This window comes from Macrobrachium rosenbergii, chromosome 54 (assembly GCF_040412425.1).
Source record: "Macrobrachium rosenbergii isolate ZJJX-2024 chromosome 54, ASM4041242v1, whole genome shotgun sequence".
In the NCBI taxonomy this organism is placed as follows: domain Eukaryota; kingdom Metazoa; phylum Arthropoda; class Malacostraca; order Decapoda; family Palaemonidae; genus Macrobrachium; species Macrobrachium rosenbergii.
Genome location: NC_089794.1, coordinates 28,710,684 through 28,733,260, shown reverse-complemented (window position 1 = coordinate 28,733,260; position 22,577 = coordinate 28,710,684). Strand labels below are relative to the sequence as shown.

Below are 22,577 nucleotides of genomic sequence, written 5' to 3'. Positions count from 1 at the left end.
CTTGAACTTAAGAATTGTAATAGACTTACCGGTGGTAAAGAAATGACCGTTGTTATGGATTTCCAGTTTCCACTTGCCCTCAGGACGTTCACCCCACATGTGGACAGTCAGGAAAGGCCACGACTGTCAACATAAATCAAAATGTACACTATCTGCATCAGTAATGTGTGCAGCCAGTTAGTGTTCATGAAAGTTTAGGCAAAGTAAAAAAAGCTTAAAAGACAGACCCAGGGAGTCTTCAGTCACACAAGGTAAAAACTAGGATGAACACCTCGGTTCATTTCTTAAAACTAAAATGACACTTTAGGGGTTGAAAATAAGAACAGAAAAATGAAGACATCAAAAAGCTAGTGAAAGGAACCTGATAAAGTCACAAAAATCTTAACAGCCAAGATATCCTGAAAATCACACTGAACCTAAAGGAAGCTAGCATAACATTAGTCAAATCTTTCACCAGTTACAACTTACCTGCATTTTCATGCGAGTCCAAGTGTCACCAAATGGACTGTTACAGGGCGCAATGTAAGACAGGCGTACTATCTATGCTGCATTTACTATGCAGTGCCAAAGGACCCTTTTAGCCATGATCAATACCACTGGACTAAAATCATGAAATAACCCATTTACATACCTTGGAAAACTGTAACCACTACAATTTTTCACAAATATGTTAAAAGTTGGTAGACTCATGCAATGATGTGAAAACACTTGAGAGTAAAGAAAGGCCTTCTTGTTTATTTTATCATCCTCTACAAAACAGATTGTAAGTACCCAATAAAATCTTGATGCATATGAATAATGGAGTCACCAAATAGTAAGTATTAGCTACCCTGAAAACTATACCTACTGCTTGTGATTTTAAAAATATTGAATGAAAGTTATCAGAAACTTTGAAAATGCTTACATGGAAACCAGATCTTGAACTGTCGTGTGGTCTCTGTGCTAATAAAGTTGACTTTGTTCCTGCTGGAGACGACAGATAAATTTCTATGTCACCACGTCGATCAGCTGTTAGAGAGACCTGAAATACACATTTTTTATTTATTCGCTAAATACTCATGACAAATAGGTAAAGTTATGGATAAATGACAAACATGGAAGCAGATTAAGGAAATTGTACAAACTATTTAGTAAGCTGTCATTTTGTACAGCTAATTGGAATATGTGCATACTAAAGTTACACTTAGGGAGCATACCCAAATAATTCAGTTCTGAACATGGGAGCAAAAATTTAAGAAACAGAAATAGGTTAGCAAAATGATAGGAATGCAAAAGGTACTATGAAGAAACTTAAATACAGTAGTAGAGAAACAGAAGCAGTAATCTCTATACATGGCTGTTGTGGATAAAGCAATTCAGGATATTTATATTATCATTACCAAAATGCTGAATACCCATACGGATCACCAAAAGGATTCACTCTTAAATGTTACTTAAAAGGAACAAGGTTTAGTTGAATCAAATTAGATGAATAAGTACTGGCCAAAGGGAGTGGATGAAACATACAAGACAGGAAGCAATAATATGTTAATGACGGACACGTTACCTTGGCTTGAACATGCTCCAAATAACTCACGCCTGGGCAATCTACCACATCCAGTTCCAAGGTAACGAAGCTCTTCTGGGGAATGAGTCTGCAATGAAATTAGATCATGGTTAATAACTAATTTTAAAACGCTTATCATACAATATCATACATTCTACACAACTTTCTCTTGTTAACAAAGTGAAAACTGTGAATGTGGTTTCAACATTTTATGTTAAGAAATGTTGCTCTCCTGAATTATATTTCTTAGCATTTCCATGTATCAATCAATTCAAGTTGCAACCTGCAATAATAAAAGTCAAGTAGTGCAATGATGACTATCGGAGGAACTGATGTTACTCAGAGGTTTTATAAACTGAAAATTTACACCTCATTTGCATCAAAGGTAAAATAAAAATTATGCAATGAATGTGTTGCAGATACAGAAGTAGGAAGAATTTAACAGACTTGAAAAACAAAAGATGATAATGGAAAACTTGAGAAAACAAGTGAGTAACAAGTACCTTAGAAATAATTCTATGTATAATAAAAACAGTGAAGTATAGGTAGATACCACATAATACAGAATGGTAGTGGTTTGACCAGACAGTTTCTGGAGAAAATAAAACTGGACTAGGTACCAAAACAAATCATTCACATTCACTTCAGGATAGACATCAGGGTTTATAGACCTAGTTTTTTTTTTTTTTTTTTTTTGAACTAAAGAGTATGTACAAGCTATGATGGCTGATGATTGTGAAGCAAGTGAAATAAAGTGACTGATAATGTAAAAAAATAATGAAATAGCAAATATCAAGCACATAGTGCTGAGTATTGTGCTTCCAATGTCTCTGAGTTTGAACTGTTTGAACACAAAGAATGCATTGTCTAAGTACTTGAGACATTCTTTTTTTATGCATTAATTATTAATTAGTATAACAGCTTTAGCTGGAAATAAAATATAAATTCTTTTCATAATTCCACAATTTAAATCATTACAGTATATCAATTTTATTGATGTGTAAAGATCATATTACAAAATATGGAAGTTGCTAAGAGATATTTCCAGTAAAGACTCAGTGGCTTGAACACGTGCTGACAGCAAGTGGGAAACAATCAAAAAGGCACTAGATTGAGACTAGAAGAATGAAGGCCAGTAAAAGGTACAATTAATCATGCAATACTGGTGATCCAAGCACAACAGTTCTTAAATATAATCATGTAATGATCAGAGTCAATTTGAGTCCTTTGTGTAAAAGCTAGGGTTTCATGATACCCTCAGACTACAATTTCAAGTAAACAAATACACTTTAGGAAAACTCACTTGTCTGAATGTGCGGCATTGACTTCACATTTTCTTTGAACTGGAACACTTGTCCAGTTTCTGGCCAGTTGTACCATAGCATACGCATCCATAAGACCATAACCAAATCTGAAAGAATTATCACAAAAATCTTTATAATAATCTTTTGCCTCCAAAATAATACCTGACTGGCTTTTCTAATACAAATCTGTCATGAAGAACACACACACCACCTGGAAGCTAGTATTGATGGATGACTCAAATTTCTGTAACATTGCAAAAACTTACTATTTTCATGCAGAATTTAAAACCAATTTCTTTACAGGGAAAACAATATTAAAGAAGATGGAAAGTAGGCTGGACGATACCAATGTTTAACGGATGAACAATAAAGATCAGAAAGCAATGTAGCTGCTGCTACAGCAACTTAGCAAAGAACCTTTAGTATAGCCTACAAGGTCTTGTACATAGCGTAATAAAGGTGCCAATATCTAATAAAATTTATCACACACATCTTGACATCATAATCATGTTTCTTACAGAAGGAAATTGGTGCCTAATACTGTAATTTAACAAACCTGTGTGAAACATGACGACCAACACCATTTCTCTGCCAATCAGGAGCTTCTAAGTGTTCCGGTCTTCCCGTTCTTACAACTATGTGTTGCATGTCACGCCATGTCAAGTTCTTGTTAACCTGTAAAATAAAAATGAGGAATTATAAAACTGAATCTACACACAGTTAAATCTTTAGCCTTCTGCACATCATTCCCACATGATATTCCAAAGGATATCTCATTTTAATCAGACCGACATCAAGCATTCAAGGCACTAACCTGAAGAGCCAGGGCACAAATCGCAGCAGCCAAAGGAGCAGAGGCAGAAGTTCCAGTGTGAGAGGGTGTACAAGAGTGGTGAAGATCAGTGGTGACAATCTGGCGTTCTCCTAATGATCCTGAGCTATAGGTAGTGGCAAGGGTGGAACTACAGGCCTCCGAGTACCATGGGACTTTACCTTTTTCTGTTGAGAAAAAATGGAACGGAACTTTATGCATCTCCTTTTACTGCTGTTGACTCCAAGAAACGTGAATACCAAATGCAAAATACAAGATTGGGAAGAAAGAATCCATGAATATATCTGGAGAAAAAGGGTCACAGAGGAATGTGGTGTTGGTAAGATAAGTGCACTATACAATGAGAAGCGTACTGGTTGTTATAAGTTGTGCGAACACCAAGAGCAACAATGCTCATGGGAGCTATGATAATAATAGTAGTACTGTAACCCTGTCAAAATTCATTGCAGCAAGACACAATCTTGCGCTATAAAAGGGAAAGATTTTGATTTTTATTGTAGGCAAATTTAAAATTACCCTGAGAAATATTTATCCTACTCACTAACAACTTTCAAGCTTTACTTTTCCCATGTACAAATAAAAAAAATAAATAAATAAATAAATAAATAAAAATAAATAAATAAAAAAAAGTTACGTATTTCAAAGGCAAGCACTATACTTATATTTAAAAATAAGGATCTTTCCTAGATAGTGACCCTCTCTTTGTGGCGTGTTTAGTACAAGCCCGTCAGGGATTACCGTAAAAACATGAACAAAAGACTGTAAATATCATAAAGATAACGACCCCCAAGGAATATTAGTCCTAAATAATTACCCCTCAAAACCCTTGGGGGTCACCATCTAGGAAAAATCCAAAAATAATCCTGTACTGTATTTACAACTTTTTTCCTAATAACAAGGTTAAGTTTACTTAAGAGAGAACTTTGACATGATGTCTTTAAAACTTTTCCATTAAAATTTACTCACTCAGTTCTATTAACAAAAAAATTTTTTTTTTAATTTAATTGTTGACAAATGTCATCACACAACATCACTGAGCAATTTCTAAGTGTTTGGAAATATTGGGATGAAAATGGACAGCACAGAGCAAACCTCTACGATTCTGTCAAAACTGCAATAGAAAACTCCATTAAGAAAAAAAAAAAAAAAAACTAAAGAATCCAACCTGTGGCTGATGAGATGCTGAGCGTCCAAATTGAATTTGTGTACCCATCACAATTGCAATTGTCTTGATCCCTACCACCATTCCCTGATGCCCATACAAAGATGGATCCTTTACCACCACGGCCCTGCAATACATTCAGATGGTTATCTAAAAATAATGAAATATTTTTAAAAATGGTCATACATAAAAATTATCATTGAAGCTACTGCATCTCTTAACCAAAAGCTGATACAGTATTTCCCTTCTAATCTGCTTAGTAACACCGTGGAAGTTGCGCAATCATAATAAAAGCAGACAATGAATTGCATACTCAGAATTTGGAAGAGATGCATCATCTTGTGGGCTGTACTTAAGATTGCTATTAAATTTAAAATTGATGGAAACTTATGAAATATGAAATGGGAATGTGTTTCAAGGGTAAATTTGTTTGGGATCTCCAGCACTATCCTGAAAGTTTAATTATAAATAAAAATTAAATACTCACATTCTTTATCCCCTCTACAAAAGCCCTAGTTGCTAATTCTCCAGGACCATCAACTGTCTTGCCATCATCGTCAGGCCCCCACGAAGCTGAGTAAATGTCTATGTGCTGAGGATTAAGGGCCAAAGATCGAGCTTCCACAGCATCCGTGACATCACCATCCAACATACGGACACCTGTGAAATTCATTGCTTACGTAAGTTTCCAAGCAACTTTTTAATAATGTAATTACAAAGTAGTTAAATGAGACCCAAGTTATGTTTCTAGATGTTAAAGGGGATGTCCAAGGATTTGTTCTTCAAGGAGATGAAAAGTGCTTAAAATAAATGGTAAAAGTAGTAAGCTGTATGGAAAAAGATCAAAGGAAACTCATAAAGAGTAAGGCAGAACAAAGAAGCTGGGAATAACTGGGCACTGCAGTGGATCTTCATCACCTGCAAATCATTATGTAGTTCACCTTGCTATACTGAGAACTACAAGCAGTGAAGGTATTTCACATCTACTAATAATTTATCATTATTTCAAAAGTTTCATTCTACCCTAACACTATCCTACTTGACTGGGGTGGGGTGGGGGCTACCTTAAACTTACTTGGTCATTGTTATAGCCTTCTGTGAAATAAAAACATTCTGTACATTAACATAAATGATTACATGCAACTTATGATAAAAACAACATGCTTCCACACCTGGCTCTGCACACACAATATGAAAATGTACCATATCTTAAGGCATACAAGACCTGCTTTTGCAAACTCCTCTTAAAAGAAGCCCATAGGTCTAAATGCAAAGGTAACGCATCCAACTAGTGTAACCTACAGGTACTTCTACCCACCCCAACTACCTAACACTGAAATATGATTAACACAACTATGTTGACAACTTTGAGCTTTAACTACAAAAGGAAGTTATTTTAAAACTTTGAAGGTTCATGAATATCTGTAAAGAAACCGTACTTAAAGGTAGAGCAGCAACATTTCCAAGTTTGTGCGAGGGTCATCAATTTATTTCATATCGGTCACATTTAATTTTTACATGAAAACATGGAGTGATATAGACAGTTAAGCATCATCATTCTTTGAGTTTTTACTGTCAAAAGGTGCTTACCACCAACAGATGCTTCAAATGCCACTCCAACAGCGCAGATGGTATTATTAGCATGAGCTGCAACCTCCCCAGCACAGCGAGTACCGTGCCGATTAGAATCCACTAAATCGTAGCGGGGCATGGGGTCAGGATCGTGACTATTGACATCGTAGGATGCATTGGGATCCTGTGAAAATTTAGAGAATTAGGAACTTTCAATACTCAATGAAAAATCTTTTTCTGGCAAATGTACTTCTGTCATATCAGAGCAAATACTGTAAAGGGCAAAAGGAAACAAAAGCATTAAAAATTATTATTATTATGTTGCCTGGGGTTAACAACAAAGACAAAAATAAAGGAAAATACCACACCTCTAGTACATCATTACCATAAAAAAATAAGTCCAACACCTCAGACCTATATAGCTAGGCTATCTTGGTGGCTTGCACTAAAGATTCATTCTTAAATGACATGAAATTTTCTGCACATAACCTTGGAGTGTGCCACTATAGTGGAACTGACAGGTGTCTGAGCCTTCAAGACTATCAAAAAAGTTTCACACACATGAGTAGGCTCTTGAAGTGGCTGATATGAAGACAAAAAGAAAACAGTAGTGGAGCACTTACATAATTTTTTATCAGATCCGGATGATCCTTTTCTAATCCGTCGTCAAGAATCGTAACAACAACGCCCTTCCCAGTGACACCTTCAGCCCAAGCTGGCTGTACATTCATGTCTAAATCTCCTCCGCGATTCTGAAAAAACATTCCCCAACAGTCAACTGAAATTCACTCATTATATTTGCTCACTGAGTCCTACCTCTAAGAATGTTCAAGGATTTGTTCATGGAAGCATGCAAATTAATATAACCAGAATGGGCAAGTGGAAAAAAATTATGAAAACTCATCATTATAAAGGAACGTACCTTAAAATGCACAATAAAAATAACCTTCAGTATTTTTACATGAATAAAAGCCAGTTACAATGAACTGGTTAGTCTTTTTGAAATTGTATTTTGGATGAACTTTTGCAAACCCACTCCACAATTAAAATATCAGCTACATCTCTTGAGATCAGAGTTCTTATACAGGTATTGACCACAGTAATTACTGCACTTTACATCATAAACCATAGATTTTAGAACATTCTGACATTACCGTAAAGTATCACATGACATTTCAACAAAAATGTGAATGATAAGATGATCATTTTCTTATCATCGTTTAGTTTATAAACCTCAGAGTTAAAGTTTCCATTATAAAGCTGGACAAAGGGTTGGCTTTACATAATAAAATTTAGATTTTATTTAATATAGTAGACTCTCTCATTAAAAACTAAATATCTGGGCCACATGGAAATCATAAGATATGAATCAAAAGAGAATACTGGACTTAAAAAGTACAGTCTTTCGAAAGACATGAAAACTACAAGGCCAGAATAGAAAGGTACGTCACTTACCAAATACCACATCTGAGGCCATTTTGCGTCATTCATCCAAGTAGATCTATAAGTCTTCTTTACTTGGCCTAAAAAATCCCTCTTTACACGACGTTTTATCACCTGTTGCTCCGCCCACCGCACCTGCAATGAATAAGCTTTAATCAGCTATTCCTGGGGGAGGACTAAAAAGACACTGTCAATTGCATTCCCAGATGATATGGAATATATTTGTGACTTGGGACATTGTTATTCAAACATGATTAATACTAATGCAAAATAGAAGTTCCCCAATAGGGGAATTTCTGACTTCTAATATAACCACAAAGTAGGAAAAGATAACATCGAATAGGCCATCTTAAAAGAATGGAGCACAGTTGAATTCCAAAGGTAATGAATGGAGAAATGTGAAGAGAAAATTTGGCAAGGAAAGATAAACGAAAACAAAAAGCTGGGAAACCCCCTTTTGGATTACTTGCACTCTGAAGTGTGATTAATTTCAGAGCATAATAAATGATTGGGAAGTAAGTGCCCAAGACTGAGGTCTCTTCAGAAAGTGTCTGAGAAGACTTGTGTGGTCAAAAGACCTGGGGATGATGAGAAGAGACATGTTATAGGGACCAAGTTGGAAGCACACTATGAAAACAGTAAGGCTCAAACTGAACTATATTAATGGCAGTACAGTAGCAGTGCTTCTGGGAGAGGGAGAATTGGGATTAAGCAGAGAGTCATTGCATTGCAGTATTCTTAAAATTCCCACCAACTGTACATTAATGAATGAGTCAGAGAGAGTCTATAGCAACTAACTTGATGAAATCATCTTTATCACAAGCCTGTCCACAGTGAAACAGCCAATTAGGTTTTTAATTTGTAAAATACCAGACAGAAACTCAAAATAACTGATACACTAAAGAGAAATTAACATTCAGGAGGCAAAAAGGTATAAGTTTGTGGTTGATGATTTTGTCAGCAAGCTGCTCTAATCTAAAATATGGCAACCACTTTCCTCTCCTTTCCATTAGATTAACATTAGATTAACAGTTCCATTGGCGTTTTCTAAAAAAAAAAAAAAAAAGAGCTAATTTATGTATAAGATCAAAGGAATACTGGGTGAATTTTTATCCGATGCATTACCATAAATATAAAAAAAATTGACATTTAATTACAATCTCTTGTAAGAAACTTGATAGCTTCTAGTGTAAAAAGCTAATCTTGTCAATACAGCAATATGCTCTGAGTTACAAAAAATAATAATGATATACCCATTTACTTCCTCATTAATCAGAATCGGATGTTCTGCTAGTACACAGTAATTTTATTAGGATGCATCTAATGAAAAGATTACAAAAGGGTGAGTATGTATTAAAAATTCTCTCTCTCTCTCTTTCTCTCTCTCTCAAGATATTTTACAAGGTTAAGCAAGTTGACAGTAACTCTTTTTCAGTATCAACTATTTTTGCTTTGCCAATCTTACCTGAGGTTCTGCCATAAGATTTTTGTGGTGAGTATGAGAGGGTTCGGCAGATCTTTTCGCCAATCTTCTGTGCCGTAAGAGGTAAACATCGTCAAAGATCTGTAAAGAATAAAACCAGTATTAGAAAAGTATAATGAATAAACACTCTTATACAACTGTTTGAATACAATTTTACTTAAATTTGTAAAAAAAAAATATACACGATATGTAACTGTAAATTTTTTACCAAGAACTCTGGGACAACTCATGTTGTTTCCTTCAAGTTATTATTATTTTAAGTGAGCACAATAGCATTCAAATAACATAATGAACATGAATCTGTAAAACAGGCTTTCACAGAACAGAACGCCTGCGTCAAAAAGGACAAAAAAATAATAAAAACGTCAAACAGATAAATATACATAATCAAACATACACATGGAATGGTTCAGAAAAATCTATAGCAGTGTACAATGAATAGCCAATAACTGTTTGTATAAATGAAGCTCTTTCAGAATGGTACACTGCTGCAACAAAGGCTGGGTCATTTCCAGGGATTTGTTGCGCTGGTAATGATTACATTGCAAATAACAACACCCGTCAGTTTTGGTGAATCTGTATGTGCGTCTCTGTATGTGTGTCTGTCTCTGTATGTCAGAGGGGGAGGGGAGGAAAGGAAATGTATGAGTGTTCCCTTTAGAATTCACTATACATTTTTTTTTAATTTAGGTAGAATCCACTATACATTTTTTCATTTAAGCAGATATGTACATAGTAGTAGGCTGGCTTCTGTGTCAGAACTGAAGAGAGAGAGAGAGAGAGAGAGAGAGAGAGAGAGAGAGAGAGAGAGAGAGAGAGAGAGAGAGAGAGAGAGAGAGAGAGAGAGCTCTGATTTGTTTTCTGTAAAAAGAAGTGGCACAACATTTAAAAACAGGAGGGACTCAGAAGCAATCCACAAGTCACAAGATGAACCCATCATCTGATTCTCTCTCTCTCTCTCTCTCTCTCTCTCTCTCTCTCTCATAACACACAAATATGCATTGAAAGTTGTGATTTCTTTTAGATCAAAATCATCGATCTGCATCACACACTAAACACCTAACAAGTAGTTACGTTAATCCAGTCTAGCCTGTATAAAACAAGACAATGTTTTGTCTTTAAACCTAAATGTAACAATCTGACCTATTGGGACGAGATAATTTTCTTCTAAACTTATAGTTTCGTGCCACATAACCCGACTTAAAATAGGACCAGGGGCATGCTCCTCTGAGACTACTCCAGGTACCCCCAAAAACCCACTAATGCCTTTGAGGTCAATTTCCAATAATGGGTCAAGTCCATTCCATCGGAAGAGGCTATCGGGAATACCATCTCTCTCTCTCTCTCTCTCTCTCTCTCTCTCTCTCTCTCTCTAACCCCCAGAGGAACTTCAATTTGGCCCAGAAGATTTTAATAAGCAAAAGGGACGTTGTAACGACAGCCTCCCGCAGCCCGTTGCAAAAAGCAATATGTTGCCTGATAAGGGCTGTGACGGAGAAGGGAAGAGGAGTGGAAAGGATGCAGAGGAGGTGAAAAGGTATATGATAAAGGGAATGGGTACAGGAAGTGGGGGGGACTGTGCAATGGGAGGGTGAATGGGAAGGGCAAGAGCAGGGTGATGGTGGAAGACGGAGTGGCAAAAGATGGGAGAGGGTAAAGTTAGGTGGAATGGGTGAAAGGAGGCCAAGGAATGGGAATGGGTGAAAGGAGCTAAAGGTAGGGGCATGGAGGGAAAGGAACAAAGAAGGGAGTTTAAGGCTGAACGGGAAGGGGGAGATAGGGTAAAGGAAAGGGGGAGAGATTTGAGAGGATGGGGAACTGGCAAATGAGAAGAGATGGGAAAGGAAGGAAAAATGAGAAAAGGTGAGAAGGTAAAGAAAGGGGTTAGGGGTGGAGAAGAGAAAGGTAGGGTAAGAGAGACAATGGGAAGTAGGATTGGGGAGACAAGGTAAAGTTAGGGAAATAAGGGGAAATAAGGGGTGGGGGAAGTCAACAGTAAAGGAGGAAGAGAGAAAAAGAAAGAAAATATGGAATGGGATACAGTATTGGAAGAAAGGGTAAAGAAAAGAGGAAATAGTACAGGGAGATGAAGAGAAAGGGATGGAGAAATGACTTCAGAATAAGGGGAAATGAATGTGAAATAGGGAAAAGGAGAGAATACAAAGAAAGTGGGAATGGGAGGGGGCGGAGAGGGTCAAGTAAGAGGTTACATGGGAAAGGATGAAAGCTAAAGTGTGAACAGGAATGTGGAGAAAAAAATACAAAGAAAGGAGTAAAAAAGGACCTGGGAAGGAAGGAGAGAAGAGACAAAGAGATGGTGGTGGAAAAGAAGAAAGAGAAGACTAGAAGAAATATGGAACAGGAAAATACTCTAAAAGAAAAGGTTAGGGAGATTTTATTTGAAATTTAAAGTGCAATCTGGCATTACAGTAATAAATAAAAAAAATACGTAAAAAATGCGCCCAAGTTTCTTCGGCGCAATTGAGTTTTCTGTACAGCGTATAATGCTGTATGAGCTGCAGCCCATGAAACTTTCAGCCACGGCCCAGTGGTGGCCTGTCCTATAACGTTGCCAAAAGCACGATCATGGCTAACTTTAACCTTAAATACAATAAAAACTACTGAGGAGGCTAGAGGGCTGCAATTGGGTATGTTTGATTGGAGGGTGGATGATCAGCATACCAATTTGCAGCCCTCTAGCCTCAGTAGTTTTTAAGATCTGAGGGCAGACAGAAAAAGTGCGGACGGACAGACAAAACCATCTCAATAGTTTTCTTTTACAGAAAACTAAAAATAATGAACAAACTTCATAGTCAAAGCTTGCACTCACTCACACACTCACTCACACACACACACACACACACACACACACACAAACTTTCTCAAGGCATATACTGCGTAAATCGGAATTCCAATACGTAATCCAGAAACGGCAATACCAGTTCGGGGCAGATGGCATCGCCTACCGGATTGCAATTAGGAGGACACTCGACCTGTTTGGGAGTTATTCCCCGATAGGGCTGCAATTAAAATCACCCGTTAATTTCGGTCTTGCAGCTAAGCTAGGAGTGGAAATTTATTCCTGTTGATTATTCTGAGTAAATTAATGCGTTCTTGTTGATCGTTTTTGAATTACCAACGAAGTTTAAACTCTTACTATTGTGGGTTCAAGTGTCTATTGTGCATTATTTCGTCTATGTTTTCAAAGCATTCGGTGGAAAACTTAGCCTATCCATAACCCGAGCAGACTGAGGAATATACAAGCTATAGTGGTACTTAAAAATTCACATTTATTGGCCAGTTTAACCAGATTAATCTATAATTATTACCATTTCACTTCAATTCTTTTATCAACATGTCTACCCTGTGGACACTGGTAACCCTCGTATTTTACATAATGTCTTATTCACTGTTGGTTTCCTTCTGATGACAAGCTTTCTAATTCTCTCTTTCCGATTTTCACATCTTTTCTTCTTCCGTTCTGAGTTACAAACGGACATTTGGAAACTTTAAAACAACTTTTGACAATGAAATACCCAGCACTTCAAATATAAAATACTGGGTCTGTGAGCTTGTCTCGAATCTGTAGCGAACAAGTACCCTATTCCCTTCTGAAGAAGCGAAAACAAATTACTTATCACCTGTTTGTTAGAGAAATGGACCATCAAATCAAAACCTTTCAGAAATATAATTATGCAGGAATATTTGCCTCTTTTCCTTTATCACATTTTGAGTGTGTGTGTGTGTGTGTGTGTGTGTGTGTGTGTGTGTGTGTGTGTGTGTACGAAGTTGCGTCTACGATGCATCAGTAAAAGTTTGAAAAAACCCTAAGGACTCAGCCCACCACGTTTAACTTACTATTCTACGGCTAATCTGTCCCACAATGGAAGCCTGCATTATCTGCCAAGGTACAAAACTGAGAAAAATGGTAGATACTGCAGTTTTCCCTTGCCTTACTACTGATTTTGCAGATAATGCAAATTGGACACCCTAAATACTCGTGGAAAACATTGGAGAATCATTCTGAAACTGCAGTAACTTGTGTATTAGTGTTTCACGAGCCCAATAGTTGGCATATCTCAATTTCGAAAATTTTGCAGAACCTGCAGTTTTCCATTTTGAGGCAGTAATTATTCTTTATTTAAAAAATGTATATTTAAAAATATGGAGCCGTACTGATCAAAATTATAATTATAACACAAGCTTCTACAACTAATAGTCTCCACACATCTTGCCTGTTTATGACCTTTATGACCTCGCTGACGGCTTAAGTGTGACGGTCGTTGGTTTGAGGTACAATACCATTTATTCATCCATCAAAGCCGACCAAGTTGCAAATACACCATAAACCATGATGTTCGATGCAGCTAGTGATGGCTGCTTGATCGGATATAAACAGAGTTTTTTAAAAAGTCAGTGGAGTTAAATTTGGTATGTGAGGAGGAGTCACTTCCTTCTAATCCGAGCAAGGGACAGACAAACTTATAATAAGTTTTTAGTTTACTGTAAAAGAAAACTATTGTGCTGGCTTTGTTCGTCTGTCCGCACTTTTTCAGTCCGCACTTTTTTTCAGTCCTCCCTCAGATCTCAAGAACTACTGAGGCTAGAGGGCTGCATATTGTCATGTTGATCATCCACCCTCCAATCATCAAACATACCAAATTGCAGCCCTCCAGCCTGAGTCGAGTAGTTTTTATTTTATTAAAGGTTAAAGTTAGCCATATTGGTGCGTCTGTCAACGATATAGGACAGGCCACCGCCGGGCGGTGGTTGAAGTTTCATGGGCCGCGGCTCCTACAGCATTATACCGAGACCACCGAAAGATAGATCGATCTTCGCTGGCCTTGATTATATGCTGTAGCGGCTGTACATTAAACTCGATTGTACCGAAGAAACTTCGAAGCATTTTTTACTTGTTTATATATGGTCCTCAGAAAAGGAGGGCATATAGGAATATTTTTGCAAAATTCACAAAAAACGAACCTAAAGGACACTAGGAATTACATAAGCAACAATTTACCATGCCTTTCTTTCTATAAAACGAGAGGGAAAGCGTTCATGGCATGGACCTATTTTCACAGATCCATCGAATGTGACCAAAAGAGTTTCATTTACTGACAGTGATATATATATATATATATATATATATATATATATATATATATAGTGATATATATATATATATATATATATATATATATATATATATATATATATATATATATATATATATATATATATATATATAGAATCTACTGGTCACTTTTACCAGATGCATGGTCAGGTCGGCAACGCGATTTTCTTGTGATTACGGTGACATGGGTTCGTTTCCCGCGACCGGACATCACAGCTGCTTCAATTTCTTGCACTTGGATCTCACGGCTTTGTAGTGACAAGCATATCCAAAAAAGCGCGAAGAATTCGAGAAGTTAAGAGGGCATTGTGGCTATTACAATTATATATTATATGTATATTGTATTATATTATATTATATTATATATATATTATATATAATTTTTTTATTAGCAGTGAGTATGTTCATTGAAGAAATTAACGCTCATACAAGTTTTCGAAAAAAGGACGACATGCCATTATATTTCGGGTGGCCCGCCCCTACACAAACAATAATCATACAAGATGCGCAAGGGGAAAGTAACAGAGCAAAAAAAAAAAGGTAAAAATAAAGAAATGTTAAAAACTTCCTACATCGCGAGCATTAATTACTACGACTATTTTTGCTCCCCCCGTTATCATATTTACCGAATGATACCTGACACGGGAATCATTTTTGGAATGGGAATGGAAATGGGAACCGAATTTCAATATGCATGAAGCACTTGAAGCGACAAGTGATCGCAAATGGAAGAGCGACTGGGAATGGATTATCGAAAGTAAACAAACAACACGGCTGTGTTTTATTCACAGAACTTCCGAATATCCCGCCATCAAATGGCTCCATCGAGCATTGCTGTTGATTGTGTGAGGGTCGATGGAATGCCGAATTTAGGCCAAGGACCAAGCTCTCTGGGGCCTATGATGGAGTCATTCAGCGCTGGAACGGGAACTGACGCTAAAAAGATTTGAAAGGTGTAACTGGAGGACTAAAACCTTTTGCAGTCGCTCTATGAATCAATTGTTAGGAGAGGCTGGAACGTCAGATGGGAGAAAGGGAATATGACAGGAGGTAGAGTAAAAGGAATTGAAAGGAGTTGCAGCTCAAAAAAGTGGAGTATTATGTACCTTCTGGTCGTATGACGTGTTTATATCAAAAGTTATAACTCGTATAGTGTCACCCGGATTCAGCCAAAAATTCAAAGAATTTCAAAGATTCCAAGAATTGCTCTAAGATTCTAAGAATTTCTAATTTTCAAAGAATTTCTCAATTCCAAGAATTTCTCAATTCCAAGAATTTCTCAATTCCAAGAATTTATCAATTCCAAGAATTTCTCAATTCCAAGAATTTCTCAATTCCAAGAATTTCTCAATTCCAAGAATTTCTCAATTCCAAGAATTTCTAAGATTCAAAGAATTTCTAAGATTCAAAGAATTTCTAAGATTCAAAGAATTTCTAAGATCCAAAGAATTTCAAAGATTCCAAGAATATAAAAAATTCCAAGAATTTCTAAGATTCAAAGATCATCAAAGATTCAAAGATTATCAAAGATTCCAAGAATTTCAAAGATTCCACAGTTTCAAAGATTCCAAGAATTTCAAAGATTCCAAGAATATAGAAAATTCCAGGAATTTCAAAGATTATCAAAGATTCCAAGAATTTCAAAGATTCCAAGAATTTCTAAGATTCCAAGAATTTCAAAGAATCAAAGAATTTCAAAGATTCCAAGAATTTCGAAGATTCAAATAATTTCAAAAGATTCCAAGAATTTCAAAGATTCCAAGAATTTCAAAGATTCCAAGAATTTAAAAAATTCTAAGATTTTCTAAGATTCAAAGAATTTCAAAGATTCCAAAAATTTCAAAGAATCAAAGAATATCAAAGATTCCATCAAATTCCAACGACCCCTTTCGGGGTATGAGAGTACAGTCAGTCAATACATAAATTACAAAATATAAAGGAAAAATACTTCAAGATGACAAAGACAACGTACACCGAATCTGACGCCTTACAAAGTTTTAAATAAAAAAAAAAAAAAAAAAGCCAAGTCTTACAACTTATTCAAACTTTATTTACCAACACATTTAATTTTCTTTTCATCACTAAAAATAGAGACCAACTTCTTTGATTTTTCTTCTTTAATCCTAAAGCAATCTCTCTCTCTCTCTCTCTCTCTCTCTCTCTCTCTCTCTCTCTCTCTCTCTCTCTCTCTCTCTCTCTCTCTCTCTCCTCCAATCTCACTCAAATTCTCGCAAACTCTTTATTTCGCCCTTCCTCCTCTTCGAAGTCTGGAGGAGGAGGAGGAGGAGGAGGAGGAGGTGGAGGAGGAGGAGGAGGAGGAGGAGGAGGAGGAGGAGGAGGAGGAGGTGGAAAACATCCCGCCGGCCTCCGCTTCGCTGGCCACAAACGCCCAACTTCTAAAACGTTTTCCCAGTTCGAGGTGCGCCCAATGAGGTCGCCCACTCGCTCCATTTTCACTCCAGATGCGGTAGAAAATGATCAAGTCGATGCCCCCCCCCCCCAACCCGCCCCTCCTTTCCTCCCAACCCTTCCCTCCCAACCCCTGGAAAAAGTTCCGAGGGGTGGGCGGGTGGGTGGGTGGGCTTTTTAGTAGGGAACCGTGGGTGGTAAGCCACGCTTCATCTTTAAGACACACTCGACCGAGCTCAACTTGACCGGCTGTAATTCTCTCTCTCTTCCCTCAGATCTTAAAAACTACTGAGGCTAGAGGGCTGCAAATTGGTATGGTTATCATACACCCTCCAGTCATAAGACATACCAAATTGCAGCCCTCTAGCCTCATAGTTTTTATTTTATTTAAGGTTAAAGTTAGCCATGATTGTGCGTCTGGCACCGCTATTGGCGCAAACAACACAGGCCACCAGCGGGCCGTGGCTGAAAGTTTCATAAGCCGCGGTTGAGAGTTTAATTGGTCGCGGCTAAAAGTTTTATACAGCATTATATACTGTGCAGAAAACTCGACTTAGCCGAAGAAACTTCGGCGCATTTTTTTACTTGTTATAAATCCCTCCCCCTTCTCCCACCGCCTTCCCCAACACCCAATCCCCAAAACGCCTCAATTGAGGAGGCCTATTTAGACCCACCATTCATCCCCACCGCCAGAACTCTCTCGTCTTTCCCTCGACACACTCCAACAAGCCCAACTTTTCCTTTAGAAACTTTTACTTTAAGAACGGTTCCAAAACCCAACAAGTAAGAAATGAGCCGAAGTTTCTTCGGCGCAATCGAGGTTTCTGTACAGCCGCTACAGCGTATAATCAAGGCCACCTAAATTAGATCTTTCGGTGGTCTCGGTGTAATGCTGCATGAGCCGCGGCCCATGAATCTTTAACTCGGTGGTGGCCTGACCAATATCGATGCCAGATGCACGATTATGGCTAAAATAAAAACTACTGAGGCTAGAGGGCTGCAATTTGGTACGTTTGATGATTGGAGGGTGGGTGATCAACATACCAATTTGCAGCCCTCTAGCCTCATTAGATTTTTAAGGTCTGAGAACGGACAGCAAAAAGTGCGGACAGAATTAAGTGCAGACGGACAGACAAAGCCGGCACAATAGTTTTCTTTTACAGAAAAATGAAAAATGGTTGGTTACTGTCCTATGAACAGATGAGGCTTTATGGGAATAAAACCATTTAATTTACGGCTCCAGTGAATTTGAGCTATTATACACTTCTATTGAAGCAAATTTGATTTCAACTTTTTATAATTCTTTCTCATGGAAAGGCAATCCAGTGGGCCAAAATTTCTGAGACTTATTGAAAGGTCTTAAGCTACTAAATAACCTTCCCATGACAATGGTGGTAACCCACCCAACTACTGACCAAATTAAAATTCCTGAACTCGCTTCCTGCTACTGTTTTACCTCGATTTAAAAACCTTTCTTCTTTAAAAGAACTGATGTGTAAAATGCTTTATTTGTGATTAATCCCACCACTGACTTTCGTTCTCTGTTTGTTTCATTCAGGCCTGGGGTAGGAAAAGGTGTTATAGCCTACCCGCCACGTCAGGCTTTGCTCCCGTGAAACAAATATCTAGAGCATGACAACTCTCCAGACATATCGCAAACAAAACCTAAACCACCACACAGAGAGAGAGAGAGAGAGAGAGAGAGAGAGAGAGAGAGAGAGAGAGGTTGTCTTACCATATTTTATTGCCAGAGAGCTGGTTTTGGGTAACATTCACGATTGTCTTTCATGGGATGTTTGAGCGCTCGTAAGTGAGAGAGAGAGAGAGAGAGAGAGAGAGAGAGAGAGAGAGAGAGAGAGATTGTCTTACCATATTTTATTGCCAGAGAGCTGGTTTTGGGTAACATTCACGATTGTCTTTCATGGGATGTTTGAGCGCGAGAGAGAGAGAGAGAGAGAGAGAGAGAGAGAGAGAGAGAGAGAGAGAGAGAGAGAGAAATTGTCTTACCATATTTTGTAGCCAGAGAGATGGTTTTGCGTAACACTCACGATTTTCTTTCAAGGGATGTTTGAGCGCTCGTGAGAGAGAGAGAGAGAGAGAGAGAGAGAGAGAGAGAGAGAGAGAGAGAGAGAGAGAGAAACTGTCTTACCATATTTTATAGCCAGAGAGATGGTTTTGCGTAACATTCACGATTCTCTTTCAAGGGATGTTTGAGCGCTTGTAAGTGTGTGTGAGAGAGAGAGAGAGAGAGGACTGTATGAAAAAAAAAAAGAGCATCAATGTATTCAATGCCTCTTTTTCTTTCCCCCAACACCGCCGCTCGAGACATGGAAAGCTGAAGAGTCACTTTCTCATCAAAATACAAATAGGAGAGGCCCTCAGAACTCGTAAAAATTGGAACTCGTGGAATAAAAAGAAAAAAAAATTAGAGTGTCTTTTAAAAGAACATTTAAGTGTAGAGATCTCGAGGGCAACCTCACTCTTTTCACTTCAAAGTTTATAATTTTTTTTGAGGGGGGAGGGGGGCGTAAATGTGTTTTATGGTAAGGCTTGGACAATTTTATCTCGAAATACAATTTTTTTATGAGTTTGCAACAGCGTTCAATATTATACTAAAATTATGTTAGATATGTTAAATACTAAATTGATATTATAATTTCAAGTTAAATGATAATACAGTTTTCACTGTTTAAGCTCTGTGAGAGAGAGAGAGAGAGATTATCTTATATTTTATAGCCAGAGAGCTGGTTTTCGTAATATTTACGATTGTCTTTCAATGACTGTTTGAGCGCTCGTGTGTGTGTGTGTGTGTGTGTGTGTGTGTGTGTGTGTGTGTGTGTGTGTGTGTGTGTGTGTGTGTGAGAGAGAGAGAGAGAGAGAGAGAGAGAGAGAGAGAGAGAGAGAGAGATATTACTTCGTCAGGCCCTACCGTATTTTAAATAAAAGAGGATTTATATTCTGACTAACATCATAGAATATTACAGCAAGTTAGCTATTTTTAAAGTCACCAATTTTCTCTCTCTCTCTCTCTCTCTCTCTCTCTCTCTCTCTCTCTCTCTCTCTCTCTCTCTCTCGGAAGCGGACGGACTTCTCCCGAAAGCTCTTATGGATTTATAAGTGATTTCTCAAAACCTTCCCCTCAGCAACAGTCCAATTGATTCTCTACGGCACGCTTTCAATATCGGCCTGACAGAGTTGTTTTCCGTGCGAATATAGACATATTGTCACACACCGATACGTCTCAGGCTTTTGTGTTCGTGGGACAAGCGCCGAAAGCAACGCAACCCTCTGGAATACAATTCTGGAATATGGACCTGGAATACATTTCTGGAATATTAGTCCTGGAATACACTTCTGGAATACAGACCTGGAATGTACTTCTGGAATATGATTTACTTCTGGAACGCTCGTAGCGGTTATATGCTCGACTTGGGACGCTTTCGACAGGATTGCCAATATCCGCGACATTTGCAAAACCAGGATTGCCAATACCCAAGATAATGGCAAGAGTCTAACAGGGGTAGAACCTGCTACTATCTTTTCCTTGCCCAGGCCCGAAGGAGGAGGAAGGTTAGAGGAGTACAGAACTCAGAAACAAAAATTCCAAAGTTTGGCAGTAAAAGGAAAGTCACTGAATTTTTCAATTATTTGAGTCTTTCAACAAATGACGTCACTGATGGTATGGTCAGAGTGTGTGACGTCACTGATGGTATGGTCAGAGTGTGTGACGTCACTGATGGTATGGTCAGAGTGTGTGACGTCACTGATGGTATGGTCAGTCTGTGTGACGTCACTGATGGTATGGTCAGAGTGTGTGACGTCACTGATGGTATGGTCAGTGTGTGACGTCACTGATGGTATGGTCAGTGTGTGACGTCACTGATGGTAGGTCAGGGTGTGTGACGTCTTGCTAGCCTGTCCTAGTGTCGTATACAGATTATCACCAACTTCCAAAATAGGATGGAGAAGGGGTTAACTGTTGGGTGTTACGATGCTACCTTAGGGAGGGGGAATTCTATGCAATTAAAAAGTTGAAAAAAAAGTTTTTTTAAATCTCTTCGTTAACGGAGACACGACTAAATGAAATACTGAATTTTGGCAAAAGATTTTTTTATTTTTATAAAAATGGCCGGGGCAAATGATTCGCCCAATTAGCTAATAGGGACAAACATTTGTCGGCGACGAGAGGCTGCAATAAAAGTGTATTGTTATTAACAGAGGCTGAATAAACAACGTCAGTTTAATAGGCAACCATACCATTTCAAATAAAGTTCATCTCTGTCTGTCTGTCTGTCTGTCTCTCTCTCTCTCTCTCTCTCTCTCTCAAACATCCATTCAAAGACAATAGTAATCATTTCGAAAATCAGCTCTCGCTCTTATTATAAAAATGTCAGCTCTCTCTCTTCACACACACACACACAAACATTATCAAAAAATATGAAAACCAGCTCTCACTCTGATTATATTATAGTTAATCCCCTCTCTCTCTCTCTCTCTCTCTCTCTCTCTCTCTCTCTCTCTCTCTCTCTCTCTCTCTCCGGAGCTTAAAAGCACTGCTTCAAAAAACATGAACATTCTTCATGCCACCGAAGAAACTATATCGTGACCTGGACCCAGCCCGGGCCATAAATCTATTGGGTCTTGAGACGTAAGACCTGCCTCGTCATTTATGAAATATTCAATTCGACTAGTGGTGGAAACTCTCTCTCTCTCTCTCTCTCTCTCTCTCTCTCTCTCTCTCTCTCTCTCTCTCTCTGAGTTTTGGAGAAATAATTTTAGAACCGGGACACAAAAATATTTAAACCAACTTGCGGCGGAGGAACTAAAATGATCTTTCAAGAAATAATCTTCACAAAAAAAGACATAAGACTTTAAATTTTAAGTATTACTCAATTTACATTTGTAAATACAAAAAGCTGCACGTGAAAGATGATGGAAGTACTAAACATGTAAACGATTTTCTTCTCTGTAAAATATTCACTCAATCAAACTTGTAAATACATCATCCTTTCCAACTCGTATTTATTAATTATTGAACACCTACAAGCGTATTTATTCAATTTTTAAACCTAAAAGCGTATCAAGTATTGTACACCTAAAAGCGTATTTATTCAATATATTACACCTAAAAGCGTATTTATTCAATATATTACACGTAAAAGCGTATTTATTAAGTATTGAACACCTACAAGCGTATCTATTCAATATATAACACCTAACAGCTTATTTATTCAATATTTAACACCTAAAAGCGTATCTATTCAATTTTTAACCCCTAAAAGCGTATTTATTCAATATAATATAACACAAACGCGCATTTATTAAGTATTGAACACCTAAAAGCGTATCTATTCAATATATAAAATCTAAAAGTATTTATTCAATATATAACACCTAAAAGCGTATTTATATTCAATATTTAACACCTAAAAGCGTATTTATTCAATTTTAACACCTAAAAGCGTGTTTATTCAATTTTTAACCCCTAAAAGCGTATTTATTCAATATATAACACCTAAAAGCATATTTATTCAATATATAACACCTAAAAGCGTATTTATTCAATATTTAAAACCTAAAAGCGTATTTATTCAATATTTAACACCTAAAAGCGTATTTATTAAATTTCTAAACCCTAAAACCGTATTTATTCAATATATAACACCTAAAAGCGTACTTATCAAATATTCAA

At 37.5% G+C, this 22,577-nt stretch overlaps 1 protein-coding gene across 1 annotated transcript in view; it reads right to left on the bottom strand.

The window, feature by feature from the left end:
* The window catches only part of LOC136834914 (furin-like protease 1), a 522,781-nt gene that overhangs the window by 41,960 nt on the left and 458,244 nt on the right, over nucleotides 1–22,577 (bottom strand). The window contains exons 2-13 of the mRNA XM_067097748.1: nucleotides 9,325–9,423; nucleotides 7,872–7,994; nucleotides 7,040–7,168; nucleotides 6,435–6,600; nucleotides 5,332–5,504; nucleotides 4,848–4,971; nucleotides 3,665–3,849; nucleotides 3,407–3,525; nucleotides 2,850–2,957; nucleotides 1,547–1,634; nucleotides 905–1,021; nucleotides 30–123 (exon numbers count right to left, since the gene is read on the bottom strand). Of these exons, the coding sequence (XP_066953849.1) occupies nucleotides 30–123; nucleotides 905–1,021; nucleotides 1,547–1,634; nucleotides 2,850–2,957; nucleotides 3,407–3,525; nucleotides 3,665–3,849; nucleotides 4,848–4,971; nucleotides 5,332–5,504; nucleotides 6,435–6,600; nucleotides 7,040–7,168; nucleotides 7,872–7,994; nucleotides 9,325–9,423 (1,525 nt within the window). The remainder of the gene's footprint in view (nucleotides 1–29; nucleotides 124–904; nucleotides 1,022–1,546; nucleotides 1,635–2,849; nucleotides 2,958–3,406; nucleotides 3,526–3,664; nucleotides 3,850–4,847; nucleotides 4,972–5,331; nucleotides 5,505–6,434; nucleotides 6,601–7,039; nucleotides 7,169–7,871; nucleotides 7,995–9,324; nucleotides 9,424–22,577) is intronic.